The 15,191-nt window shown below is 29.0% G+C and overlaps 1 protein-coding gene across 1 annotated transcript in view; it reads left to right on the top strand.

The window, feature by feature from the left end:
* The window catches only part of sxc (O-linked N-acetylglucosamine (GlcNAc) transferase sxc), a gene marked incomplete in the record, with an annotated part of 19,966 nt that extends 8,602 nt beyond the window's left edge, over positions 1 to 11,364 (top strand). Inside the window, 9 exon segments of the mRNA XM_067045152.1 lie at positions 1,564 to 1,845; positions 3,504 to 3,746; positions 4,784 to 4,909; positions 5,030 to 5,224; positions 5,561 to 5,746; positions 6,937 to 7,164; positions 8,627 to 8,879; positions 9,036 to 9,159; positions 10,141 to 11,364. Coding sequence (XP_066901253.1) covers positions 1,564 to 1,845; positions 3,504 to 3,746; positions 4,784 to 4,909; positions 5,030 to 5,224; positions 5,561 to 5,746; positions 6,937 to 7,164; positions 8,627 to 8,879; positions 9,036 to 9,159; positions 10,141 to 10,306 — 1,803 coding nt within the window.
* Between the last annotated feature and the right edge of the window lie 3,827 nt (positions 11,365 to 15,191).

The raw sequence follows: 15,191 nt of genomic DNA, 5'->3' as shown, positions 1-15,191 counted from the left end.
GTAGAGCTTTACGAACCTATAATTTTAAATCATCTTCACTCAGATTTCGCCTTTTCTTATGCTGAAGCTGCCCTGGTAGATAACATATTATTACACTCTTTAAAATTATGTGCCTTATTGAAATAATTTTATTTAACTATCAACTATCTTTTAGCTCATTGATACCTCTGTAATCAGTATCCTTTTACTTTATTATTTTAGTTCTTTACTTATTGCAGATTATAAATAAAAAATTAGTTTGAATCATCCGTAGTGATTCTTGTTTTATTGTTATGAGGTCTTATATTCAAAAACCATTGATTTACATTTTTAATTTATTTATTTAACTAATAGCTTTAGTAGTTGATTATCATGAGACAAAATTTTTTTCCCAAAAACAGCTTAACATGTGTCTTAAACGTTTCTGGAAGTAATTTTTTCATCTCTTGATAATCTAGTATCAAAATTGATATTTAATCAAAAATAGAGCTTGGTTGGTTATGGAGTATAACTTCTCATATGATGAGCTTTAATAACATAGCTAACAGATAGCTACAAAGTAGTGCCATTATCTTCATATCTTATAGATTTTCTTTTTTCAAAGTTTGAAATGGAGTTTTTATAAAAAACGTTTTCTTGATATTTCTTCCAGTAATTCCAATTATATGTATATAATTATAAATTAAATCAAAATTCCAAACATATATATATAAATGTGTGTAGGCAAAGTGAAAATATAGTTAAAATTCCAAAAATTTTAGAGGTCAAGGGGGATGAATGAACACCTAGGATTTTGTTGTATGCTTGCGTGCAAGTGATTTTTATTCGATTTTTGCTGGTTCATAACAGTGGCATGTATGTATTATGTACGGCATGTATTGATTTAATTTTCTAATCATTCCCAATTCTTTTCCAGGGCAACTAACTCTGGAATAATGGAATGTGATACTTTTTCAGATTCTCATTGTAAATTATGTTTTAAAATAAATTTGTTTTTTATACTTATCTAATACAACTTGTCCTAAAGGTGTAAATTGCCAAAAAACATCAACAATTTTTTAGTGTTTTGATAATTTTGTGCAAATGGGCTGAAAAATCAAAAATCTTAAACAACTAAATCGTTACAGAATTTGATTTCCCATTAAATTTCAAAATCATAATAGTGGCTTCATCGTCATGACAGCCATTTTAGTTACTTTAGCTAACTAAGCGAACGAAAATTTTGCTTAAATACAAATCATCAAAAAGTATAAAAAATTGTTTTTGTTATTTTTTTTGTTAACCGAGGCTTTATAAAGTGTCATATCAAAACAACCTGATATGAATTATTAACTATCAGAAGCGCTAAAAGTACCCATTCTGTTGAAAATTATATAGTTAGGTGTCCTAGAGAAGTACTGGATAAGGTTGTAAAATTACAGTAACATGCTTGATTGTCTTGATTCAAAATTACAATGTCGATTTGATTTTTTTTTTTAATACCTGGTTTATTATTTTTTTTTTGTCTCAATAAAATGGTTAATTGTAAGAGTTTTTATTTTTGAATTAATTATCACACCTTAAAATTATATTGTTTCCTCGCAGGATTCTGGAAATATCCCTGAGGCGATCCAGTCATACAGAACTGCTTTGAAGCTGAAGCCTGATTTTCCTGATGCATATTGCAATTTGGCCCATTGCCTGCAGATTGTTTGTGATTGGACCGACTATGAGGCTAGAATGAAGAAATTAGTATCGATAGTAGCTGAACAGTTGGAAAAGAACAGGCTCCCATCTGTTCATCCTCATCACTCCATGCTTTATCCCCTCTCACATGAATTCAGAAAGGCTATTGCTGCACGCCATGCTAATCTGTGCCTTGAAAAGGTAAGTTTTATGTTTTTTATGTGTTATATGAAAAAAAAAAAACAGCTTTTTTTCTATTTTGGTGAAGGTAAATACTTAATTTAATAATTAATTCACAATATACTCAATGCAAAAATATTACATATTAATTCATTATAGCATTGAAATTATGTTATTATAAATGATATAATTAGAATATATCTCTGAACTACACTGCATTAGTTTTTTAGTTAATTACTCCATCTTTAAAGGAAGCAGTTTCAGAGTCTGATAGCATTCTAAATGTTTACCGTTTGACTTAAGCTTTTAATTCCACATTGATTTAGCCTTTTATATACTATAAAAAAGCTAACTTTTACCATATAGAGATAGACTAGTAGTTCAACTGATCATCCAATTAATGATTAAGATGTAACATCAAAATCAAGATTAATCATCATAAAAAAATAATATAACCTTATGGAGCCTCAGTTTTATGTCAACATTGGATTGCTTAAAATTCATTATAGGATGGCTCGGACACTTATTTCTTTACCTCCATAAAGCGGATTCAATAGAATTCAACCTTATTAAAATGATTAACATTTGTTGTTTAAGAAATAAAAATACTTCGGAATATGTGTATAGTTTGTACACAGTACTATTTTGCAAAATTATAAAAGTAATGCCTTCTTTATTTTAGTCATTTTATATTAGTTGTGCATTTAAATTACATATACAAATATTTATATAAACTTGATTAATATGTCCTGTTGCCTTAACTCTTAAGGCGTATTGTTTTCATTTGTTAACCATCACTAATAGCCTTTTTACGCTATGCTAGTTGATTGGTGTACAGTAGACTGGTGTGCGTGTGCGCCTAGCAATAGCACTGGGTAACCACCCATGTCATTAAAGACAGCCAGCTAGTCTTTTAGCATAAAAAAAAAAAAAAATGTTATATATTAAAACGAATAGTGTTATGTTCTTTACAATGACTTGTTATATTGTGACGTTGAAATAAAAATTCTTTCAATTCGGACATATTGCTGAAAATAACCACAACCCTGAGATTTGAAAAACAAATAGCATACTTAATTAAAAATTATTATAATTCCAATTTATGAAAATTCGTGACAAAATAAGTAAATGTTTTTTCTGACAGGATTTTAGTTTTGTTAAAATATAATGAATGGAGTCTACTCAATGAGTTTTATTCCTTTTGATTTATTGTTATTAAAATCCTCAATAGGGACCTTAAATTTCCTTTGACTGAAAAATGGTGGGTTTTATGTCAGGAGAATTGGTGATTTGAAATGTGCTGAGTCTACCCATCCTTAAAATAAAAATATTTGACATTAGTCAGGGAATACAAAAGGGAATTTGTGAGATCACTAACATCCATCTCCTATTGCTAATGTTATTGCTCTTCCTGAATTCCTCCATGCCTGCTCATTCATAGGCTGCCTTAGACTGATTTGTAATTCATAATATTAATTAGTACTTTCATCTATGCTGAACTAAATGTATATTTGAATGAACATATGTATATTACAGATGAATAAAAATTTAAAATAATGAATGATTTAATATTTTTCCAATTTTTTTTAAATAAGTTGATTTATCTTTTAATTTTTTTTTTTTTTTATCTCTGTAACTTTTTATTTTATTTTTTAATTTAATGGTTAATATGATTTCAGATTCATGTTTTGCACAAACCCGGCTACAAATATCCAAAGGATTTATTTGGAGGACGGCTACGAATTGGATATGTCTCCTCTGATTTTGGTAATCATCCTACTTCACATTTGATGCAGTCTATACCAGGCCTCCATAGGAGAATAGAAGTCGAGATTTTTTGTTATGCTCTATCACCAGATGATGGCACTACTTTCAGAGCTAAAATATGCAGAGAATCCGAACATTTTATTGATTTGTCTCAGGTAAATTGCTAAATCCTTATTCTTCTAAAAAATAAATTAATATAATAATAATGAGTTAATTTATAGTTATTGTATTTGTTTATTTTTTTTACATCTGAATGTGTAGTGGGTAGTTAAACTATTTTCCAACTGTGAGGGAAGAACTGATCGTCTCAGTCACAAAATCTGATACTATTTTGAAAAAAAAAAATATTTGAATTGAAAAGTAATGGCTTTTATTCTATTTATGCATTATTAAATGATTTTCCTAGTTGAATTACATACAATTTTAGTTTTGGTGATAGATTTGGTATAACAAAATTCATAAAAACACATTAATTTATCAAAGATTTGTCTGTTGGCTTCTTTGATTCCTATGCTTTTTTGAATTGTTTTTATCTCTTTAATCCTTCCTCATAATTCTTTTTAAAGAATACCATATAATAAAATTGTCAAAGGGAAGGGAGAAAAAAAAGGTATTCAGGCCATGACGTTTCTATGATCATGTAAAATGTGAAAGAACTTTAATTTTATAACTCTTAGAGATATTACTCAGTTTACTTTGAGTATGGGGAAATGGCAAAATTTAAGATTTTTCCTTGTATGAATTAAAATAATCATAAGTGAATTATGATAATTTTTATTATTTAAAAAGCATAATTATCTAATGTTTTCATTGCGGCGTATAAGATGGGCATGTAAGGTTGTAGGGCTTAGTAACGAGCAGATCCCTAAAATGGTAATAAACACTGAACCAACGGGTAAACATCCGAGGGGTAGACCGAAACGTAAATGGGAGGATTGTGTTAAAACAGATTTAGTAGAATTAGGTTTGGAGGGGCATCACTGGAAGGATGTATGCAGAGAGTGTGTGGTGGTATCGGCATCTAACTTTCGGGTTCGTTAAGCCTTTATTATTATTATCTAATGTTTTAAAGTATAATTGTTTTTACCTTAGAATTTCATGAGGGATGAAATTCATTAGTTTGGTGAAATTGTGTTGAATCCAACTGTAACACCAATAAAACTGTTTCATTATTATATTTTTTTTCTTTCAGGTGCCATGCAATGGCAAAGCAGCTGACAGAATCAATTCTGATGGTATTCATATTTTGGTTAACATGAATGGTTATACCAAAGGTGCAAGAAATGAAATTTTTGCCTTGAGACCTGCACCGATACAAGTAAGTGCTCATTCTTATTCATTTCATTTTTTAAATTATTTCTTGGAATAATTTATTGATGAAAACTTTTTTTCGATGATAATCAGTTTAAGCTTATGATTGATATATTACTTCTTAAAGGTAATGTGGCTTGGATATCCTGGAACGAGTGGCGCATCTTTCATGGATTACTTAATCACAGATGCAGTGACCTCGCCATTAGAGCTGGCCTCTCAATATTCTGAAAAACTGGCTTTTATGCCCCATACATATTTTATTGGTGATCATAAGCAGATGTTCCCACACCTCAAAGAGAGGTTAATTTTAGCTGACAAGGTGAGTGAAAATTTTAGAGGTTTGTTTATTGTAACTATTATGGCTTGTTCTCACTTGAAAAATCTAAATAAAAGTTGTAGAATTATGTCGGGTTGACCACATATTTACTTCCCTCTCTATCTTCCAATATGAACTATTTCTATTGTAGTAACTATCCTTTATTTCATGCCCTCTATATCATTGAGATTTTGCTAAAGATTTATTTATATCTGCTAATTATTACATATAATGTGGAAAAATAGTTATCGCACGAAATTCAACAAAAACTTAGCATATTAATTTCTGTGTTTTTTATTTTAGCTAAATTATCTTTAATTATTGTTTTTGTTTTTGCAGACTTCAAAATCAGAGCTGGCAGATAATGTCGCAGTAATAAATGCTACTGATCTCTCCCCAATGATTGAAAATACTGAAGTCAAAGAAATTAGAGAAGTTGTTGCTCCAGTAACTGATACAAAAACGAGCCGACCTGTTGAGATATCTCTTAAGGTTGCTCAGCTTCCTACAACAACCCCAATTGAGGTAACTACCATTTTTCTGTTAATAAACAAAATAATAAATAAAAACCCTTTATATTGAAAAAAGTTGACCTTATGAAGTATCCTTCAAAAAACACTTTATATAAAAAGGGGTAAAATTGCCGTGCTTGGGTAATAGATAAAATCTAGTATGAAATTAGGTCTCAAAATAAATATGAATAAAACAAAATATATAGTACAAATGAGATGGAATTTTGATAAAATAGATGTAGGAGGAAATATATTTGAATAAGTTTAATTATTTAGGGTCTACAGTAACTATAAAAAATGGCATTACCATTATTATGATTAAAGTTGCTGAGCTCACTCCTGTTTAGAATTCTGTCATAAAAGTTTCTTTTGGTAACCAAATAAACTTTTTGAGAAACCCAATTTGAGTTCTCCTCTAGCACTCCCATTTCAAGAATTTCCATTAGAAAGAAAAACTTTTAGTGCAAGATTGTGATAGAAAAATTAATTGTAAATTACTGTCGCCTGTTATGATGATGCTGTCTCAATTCTGTTGAAGGATTCTCAAGGGATATTAAATTCTCAAACAATTTTATTTTATAGGTTTGTTTGATGTTTTTCACCATTTGTGGGAAAATCGCAACAAATTTCTTGTGGTTTTTAGGGATGCATCAAACTAGAAAATTTCCAATTTAAAATTGTTTTAAATTATTTTTTTTTCTGAAAATTCTTTGTTTAATATATCTTTTTCCATTGGATATCCCAGAATTAAGTATGGTGGAGCAGAACTGGAAGAATTCTCTTCAATAAATAAAAGAAACTTCCCCCACCTTACTATGACCTATCATATTTTATTTTGAAATTCTCAAAAACTATTGATAAAAAAGGGAGTATATTTGTGGTTCTTGTAGTCAGTATATTTTACCAATGTAGATCCCTATATTTAAAGGTTAAATTAGTTATAGAACTGGGGTCTCAATAACTAAGCAAGATATTTATGTAAATGCTTTAACTATTCTACTGCTTATGTATTACAGTCACTATTTATAAATCTAATCTACCCACCTATCACCAAAATGGAATTGTTTTGTTAGTCGACAACAGTCTCTTATGTTATTTGTTAGTATTTTAGTTACTTTCTGTAATTGTTCTATTTCTAATCCAAAAATTATTATATACAGATTAAAAAAATTCTTGATTCCTTATTGTTACTGATATTTGTAGACTATGATTGCATCAGGCCAGATTCAGACATCTTTGAATGGAGTAGTGGTGCAAAATGGTCTAGCAACAAATCAGACAAATAATAAAGCAGCAACCGGTGAAGAAGTTCCGCAGTCAATTGTCATCACTACCAGACAGCAATATGGTCTTCCCGATGATGCTGTAGTCTATTGTAACTTCAACCAATTATACAAGATTGACCCTCACACTCTTCAGATGTGGGTTAATGTGAGTATTAAAGAAGTTTGTTTTAATAACAAATATTTAATGTAAAATATTTTACAGGTTTATAATCAATTGTCTGATAATAAAAAGATTAAATTCTGTTATATACTGATGGTTGACCATATGATTAGAAGGCAATGGTCTAAGTGGTGTGAGAAAAAAACAACTGAAAAGTAGTACCAACTATCTATTATTAAGTTCTGATGTTTCAACCAGAATTGTGGGTCTTCCTCATGACTGCTATGCTGATTTAAATAGATTTTCGGATCTATTTAACTATGCATAGAAATATTCCTACAATTATGGTGCAAACTAGGAATGGAATATCGGAAGAAAAATATTGATATCAGTTAGCAATATTGATATCATATCGGCTCTAGAATATCAATACTCCAAAAATCTATATTAAAAATTATAATATACCTATTTCATATTATACCAAATCAAAACATTCTTTATAAGGGTGAAGCAAGTCAACGCCATGACAACCATAACATAAATACAACAAATATTATCTCCAAACTACAATATATTTGGACTTATTAGTAGGCAAGATTGGCTAAACTTAATTATTTTCTAACATAGCGGTATGTTTTTAAAGGTTATATTTTTAAGAAATGAATCTATCTTCTTCTGGTTGTAAATGTTTATCTGTAGCATAATTAAGTTTTTAGAAGTAATGGCAAAGTTATTGATCCATTGTTTCAATCTTCACATTACCTTCAGCTGTTATTTTCTTAATTTATTGATTTAATCCTTTTTAATATTCATTATAGGAGTACAATGGTAATTTAATTACTTGATTGGTACTAAGTAAAAGATGAAAAATTAATATTATTATTATTATATAAATGAATAAACAGTTGTTCCCTTTTTAATCATACATTTATGCTAGGAAATAATTAAGTTAAGGCAATATTGCCTTAATTATTTATGCAACATTAAAAAAATATTTTAATCATATCTTATCATTTTAAAATATATGCACAGAATATCTTCCTAAAATATTCAAAGTAGTATAAGCAATTTCAGGAAAATATTCATTTTTTTTAAAAAAAAATTCAATATATTCTAGAAAGTCAATTCAGTACATACAATTAGTGAAGCTATATACTTTATAATGACTACATTGAATTAACAGTTAAGCAAACCTACACTCCGATACAACATGTAGTCAGTATACCTTGGCCCCTAGATGGTTACTACTGAAATTACAATAGGTATGGGTTGTGAGCAGCACTTATTCCTGTGTTATTCTGAAAACGATAAATCTTTGGCAATGTCCAGAACCAGGTCCAAAAGTCCACATCAAAATCATTAAAAACATTTATTACTAACATTGAAGTTTTAAAATGATATTTCAACCACTTTTATGAAAGTTATATTAAGCAATCCTTTGCCTGAAACCAGTCCTAATGAAATTTTAAAACAGCTATCATATATTAAGTCATCACTTCGTTTTCAGATCCTGAAGGCTGTACCCCAAAGCGTGATGTGGCTGTTGAGGTTTCCCTCTGTTGGTGAGCCTCACTTACAGGCTGCAGCTGCTGCCCTTGGTCTCCCACCTGGCAGGATCATCTTTTCTAACGTGGCTGCCAAAGAGGAACATGTCCGACGTGGCCAACTGGCTGATGTCTGCTTGGATACTCCACTCTGCAATGGTCACACCACATCTATGGATGTCTTGTGGACTGGCACTCCTGTGGTCACTCTTCCTGGTGAGAAAAACATCCATAATCTTTGTTCAGTCGAAATCAAAGCTTTTTTTAATTATCTTTAGTTACATTACTTAGCTATTATAGAAATGCGTTCAGTATAATTTTCTATCATTAACATGCAGAAATATGTCATGTAATGTTATTTATGACTTTCAGGTGAAACTCTTGCTTCTCGAGTAGCTGCCTCACAGCTGGCTACACTTGGTTGTCATGAACTGATTGCTAGGACCAGGCAAGAATATCAAGAAATTGCTATCAGATTGGGAACAGATCGTGAATAGTAAGTACAGAGGTTTTGTAACAGGCTGCCTGTAATACCTAATTATAAATCAGTATCTAGTAGCTCTTTAGTCCATCATTTTATGATCTGGCTTCCAATGAGCTGCCCTCGTTCAGTTTTTCTTATTTTGTTTAATTCTACAGAATCTTTGTTTTTAGTTTGCTTGGTGCTCTATCATAATTTACTGTCAGTTCGTTTCAGTTTTTCCTGTTTTACAAGGTTAAAAATCCCACCACGAGTTCCTCGAGTATTAATAGAATTAATAATCATAGTGATGTGACTCTCACTAGACAGATAAAAATAAAGATTATCATTTCCAAAAAGGTGAAAACAGAAATGTCGTAATATGTGATTTCAGTATTGATTTATCAACTATTCAGGATTTAACAAAACTGAGCAGGTGAAGCTCAAGCCTCAAGGAACAGGGTTCTGGTGCATTGCATAGCGCTATAGAATTTGGCAAATCTAAAAATAGTTAAAACTCTGCAGAACTCATACATTTATTTATAATCTGTAATTATTTTTGAAGAAGAGATCATGAGAATTATGGAATCAATGTAATATCAGATACTTTTAAAAGTAATTAGGCACAGGTATATTATGTTTTCCTTTTTGAACTCTCTGTTTTTCTTTCAATCCTGTAGTTGCTAAAAATTTATTTTATCTATTTATTCATCAGATAGTGATTTGTACATATTCAGAGTAGACGTAAAATGTATCTTTTAATTGTTTGCATTTTTATCTAACATGACTTATTTTTGGTATTCCTATTAAGATTATTGATATTCGATAATCCGGCACAATTGAGGTTGAAACAAAATGAATTCTCCACTGTATAAGTTTTTGAGTATATTAGTCATTGCTGAAATAATTACATATTGTATCTTTGTTGAGCAAGTTCGATGGATAGAATTATTATTTTTTTAGTTTTATATAAGTAGTAATAATTGTATGCTAAAATAATTTTGAATTGTGTTGCAGTTTGAAGGCAATGCGTGCTGAGGTATGGAGAGCTAGAACAGAAAGTCCTCTTTTCAGTTGCAAGATGTACGCTGAAGGTCTTGAGAAGTTGTACAAAATAATGTGGAATCGTCACGCCTCTGGCGAGAAGCCTGCGCACATCTCTGTCTCTCAGGCTAGTCAGTAGGCGCACAATCTTATTTCGTTTTATTTATAAAAAGCACAGCATCGCTGAAGTTTTTATGAATTTAAATTTGTATTTCTCTGTTTCAACTCTTCATCTTCCTGTTATTGTGAAGCAATAATCGACTGATTTCTATATAAATGCTCGTGTTAGTATTTGTCCAACTTAATATATTGAGATAGGAGTATTTATTTTATTGAAATATTGAAATTTCTTTTTCTTTGTTATTATTTTTGTCAAATGTGATTTACTGTTTGTCCTGCACAAGTACAAGGAACATTCCTTTTAAAGTGAATATTGAGAAAGTATTTTGTAAAAATTGTTGCATGCATGATGTTAGATGATCGATGATTATAATTGTCGATATCAGTGCTGTTTTTTTTTTTATTCCAAAAGTTATTATGGATTTAAATTTATAAAAAAAATAGACCTGCTAGCAGTTACCATTATGCCATTTAATGTACTCAGATGTTTTCTTTATTTTACAGTTCTCTTAACTTTTTTTTTTTTAATTTAACATATTATTACTCAAAATTTTAGTTAATTATATATTTAAGGACAAATGTATTTATCGTATGGTCAAGTGTGACAAAGGATGTGGATAAATGAATCTTTCATTGAATTGTACATTTATTGATGCTCCAAGGGCAAGTTTATTTTGTATACTAAATACTTTTAATATAGTTATGTATATTTATAGATAGATTTAGGAATGTAATGAGAGTTGATTAAAACGAGTGATGTGGTAATAAAGCATGAAATGATGCAAATTGGAGTTGAAAACTTGAAGTATTTATATTTCAGTCATTAACATTGCTCTACTGCGATATTTTTGATGAAGCATTTGTGTGGATCTCAATTGAAGTTGTGTAAATATTAATATTTCATTGATGATTTTGTCGTAAAATTTGAGAGAAACTTTTCACATTAAAGTATATATTCTCTTAAATTAAAATTTTTGTTAAGATCCTCTTTTATTTATTGTAAAAGTTTCAGATTGAATAAATATCTGTTGATATGTATTAAACAGTTTTAAGTCTGTAATAAAAGTTAAATTTTAATATCTTGGTTATTTCTTTTTCCTTATTATGATCCTTTCCCAAGATGATATATATTGTTTGTTTTTTTAAACAAAACTTACTGTTTATAATATTTTAGTTTTATTGATGTAATTGACTATAAATATATTTTATAAAAATAGTTGAAGCTTCATTTAAAACGGAGTTTTAACATGACACCATAGCATGAAATAACATGTTAGAAGTAGATAACTCAGTGCAGAGATTCCATTTCCCAGTGACTGTGTTCATTCTATTGTTTTAAAATGTTTTAGTTATTAATTATAAATCAAAAGAAGTTAGAACTCACTTCTTCCTTGAAAATAAATTTATATCTTAAGACAACTTTTATTCATATCGTTATATTTTTTTTGAGATTTTTCAGGTATGTTTCAAAACATTATTCAACTTCAACTTCCATTATTAATTGATATACTTAATTAAACCACATTTCATAAAAAAAATTTGGTGGTGTTTTCCCATCATCAGACTACCTTTTATATTGAATTCTTTATCTAGATATATTATTTTATCCAAAACACCTAATATCCATTGAAAATTTTTTTATTAATTGAAAAAATCTTTAACAATAATCTATTCTATAAGTGTTTATTCACCTAATCTTTCCTGTCATAGCTTAGTTGGATCTACTAAAGCTCTATCAAATAAAATTTATTTGAAATGAAACATAACTATAATATGTATTAACATAACAATAATATAGTTTTGAAAGTATGTTTATAGTTGATTTATGCACATAATCTTCAGAATGTATAGAATAAGCAATGAATACAAACTTATTTGTTTCATAATTAAATATATTAGGCTTATAGTAAAGTTTATTTGCTTATATTAATTCTATTAGTTTATATATATATCGTGAAGTTGAGGGTAGGGTCTCAGTCCTACACCCAGGCTGACAGGCCTACATAACCGAGGGAAGATAGAGAGGGCAAAGCATGGTCTTCCGGTATGATTTTTTGTTGTCATCCATTCAGGTACTGACCACGCTTGACATTACTTAACCTTTATTACCTATTGCAAATGTCATAGTCCACACGGTAACCCTGACTCCCTATAATGTAAATAATATAAAATTTCCATCACTTTCATTTTCCTAGTCATCTTTTTTGAATGTTGATGATCAATACTCTATGATTTTAACATTTCTTGTGTGAGTAAATGTATTTATTGATAATGATCAACCTATACTGATTTTAACTTGGAGAATGCGATCCTTTTATATTTAGAGCTTATTAAAATCATTTCACACCATACAAAGCTAGAAAAACCTTATATATGATGTAAGAATTTCAAAAAATGTTACATAGGGATGACAACTATAACAACATATTAAGACTACTCCAAAATCACTACTTGCCAGACTAAATTGAAATCATTATATGCCATTAAATTCATTATCTGATATATTAATTCTTCTTTTTTTTCCTCTGTGCCTCTCTGCATGGAGGTTTTTTGATCCAAGCTTTCCATCTGTCCCGGTCCCTTGCTACTTTCCTCATGGAATCCAACAGCTTTCCTCTTTTCTCTCCTAGTCTAGCCACATTATCCTGCCACGACATCCTTGGCCTTCCTCTTGGTCCAGCTTCGAATTTCCTCTGAACAAAATATTAATTGTTTATTTAGTTAATGTTCAACTCATAAGGTTTCCAATTTAAAACAATATGTAATAAATTAAATTAAATTTTATAAAATGTATTTATAAAATAAAATAAAAACATAACTTCCTGATAAGTAAAATTGACAGAGTTTAATAAAATAAGTAAACGATCTTCTGCTTGCTGTAATGTAACAATGTAGCTCTCTGGATGTGACCTTACATACTATCTCGGGAATGTGGAGAAGATATTGTTACAATCTATAAAACGATATGGTAATTAATTATGGACCTGACTCATTGTGATTCTCCCACTAGAAGACCGTAGTGGTGGTCTATTAATGATGCAGCAAGTGGGAAAAAAAAACAATAAGAATTCTTGAATTCTAGTAGCTAATTGAAGAACTGGTACTCACTCTCCGTGAACAACTATCACACACTGCTTATAAGCTGAGAAATTTAAATTCAAAATGTGAGTCACTACAAGTTTTAGATTTTTTATTTTTATTTTATTAATCTTAAAAAATTACAACCAATATGGTCCAACCAGATAACAACATTTATCAGTAGGTGCCAAAATAACACACATAAATGACATAAGTGAAATGTAATTATTACAATTTTGACTATTAGGGTGTTATGGAGGCTATACAATTTTTAAGGTAGATAAGTACAATATGAATTGATCTCAAGTGATATAACCAATAATTCAATTAATAAATACTAAAATGAAAATAGAACAATAATTATTTAAAAAATGAAATTAAATTAAATAAAAAATAATAACAATAAAAATAACTGAAAGAATTTTGAAGTGAACAATAAAGCTGCAAATTTACAATTAGTGAATTAATACAATAATGAGAATAAAGCAAGATGAGTATGAAAAAAATAAGGATCCAATAATATATTTTACTAAGCACACACATACATTGCTAATTTGAATTGTAATATAATAAATAAATTATGTGGAGTTAAGAAAAAATACAGATATGGTCATTTGGTGAGTCAAAAGCAAATATTGAGAATCATCGAAGTAAGAAAATACCCAGTTAAATATTTCCTGTTTAGTTTTTTTTGAGGTTGATTTATTTGTTATTTCTTCTTGTAAGCAATGATTGAATATGGTACCATATAGTTTAAGGTACCTTTACCAAACTTATTGTTATAGGGTTATTCGATAAATTAAATTTTTTTTCTAACATTTTTAGATATATTATTTATTTTCTAAATAAATTATTATCCATAAATTTTAAGATAATTTTATAAAAATAAAATAGTTTAGATGATAAAGTACCATTGATTTTAAGATTTTCTGTTTTATTATTGTGGTGCGTTATTATACACTGATACTCTTGTTCCATTAGTAATTATGTTTTTGTTTCATTTCAAATTGAGTTTAGGAAATATTATGAAGAATATATCCCTTAGATATATGATGTCTTACCAAAACTCTTTTGCTCACTAAAGAGTTTTCAGTACACATTGGATCTAGGCTTTTCCTGAATTTTTAAAAATTCTAAAATGAATATTGTAAAAAAAAACATTTGACATCTACTAGAAGCTAATTTAGAACTTAGATAAATGGTGGTCTTTTGTTGTTTCTTATGTATGAATAAAAAAATGGTGGGTACTTAAAGTTTCAGCAGAAGTCCTTGAAAAAATGGACAAAGGTTAGGTAGTTAATTTGGATTATGCTTCACCAATTCACGAAACTGAGTAGCAAATATCACTGTCCCTGTTCAACTGTGTAAAATCTCAACAAATGGTTACTTTGAGACATGCATGAAATCTTAGCAATAAGGGTAAGATCTATACAATAAAACACAGAATTATAGTAAAAAATATGTTATAAAATCTAAATAAAAACAATATTTTGAAATATTACTGTTGAACTGTATGTTTTTGAATATCTCAAAATAATCATTTTTTGAGATGTTATGCTGTTGAATTGGGACAGCTATATCATTTGTGGCTTTAAAACTCCTCTGCAGTTGTGGTATGATCTAAAGTAGTAATTTTCAACTTTTTTTTCAGTACTGTTCACTTTTAAGAACTTAAAAATTTCGCTCCACACTGCCAATAAAAACGACAAATTTAAAGAATTTTTTTGTGAGACCAATATATATGCATATATAAAAAATAAAATGTTTTAACGCGTTAGGTCTAAATCAGACGACAAATAACGATTAAAATTTCTAATAAATTGTTA

The sequence above is a fragment of the Halyomorpha halys genome, unplaced genomic scaffold (assembly GCF_000696795.3).
Source record: "Halyomorpha halys isolate HHAL.00 unplaced genomic scaffold, Hhal_1.1 Scaffold50.1, whole genome shotgun sequence".
In the NCBI taxonomy this organism is placed as follows: domain Eukaryota; kingdom Metazoa; phylum Arthropoda; class Insecta; order Hemiptera; family Pentatomidae; genus Halyomorpha; species Halyomorpha halys.
This window is presented reverse-complemented; position numbering and strand designations above follow the sequence as displayed.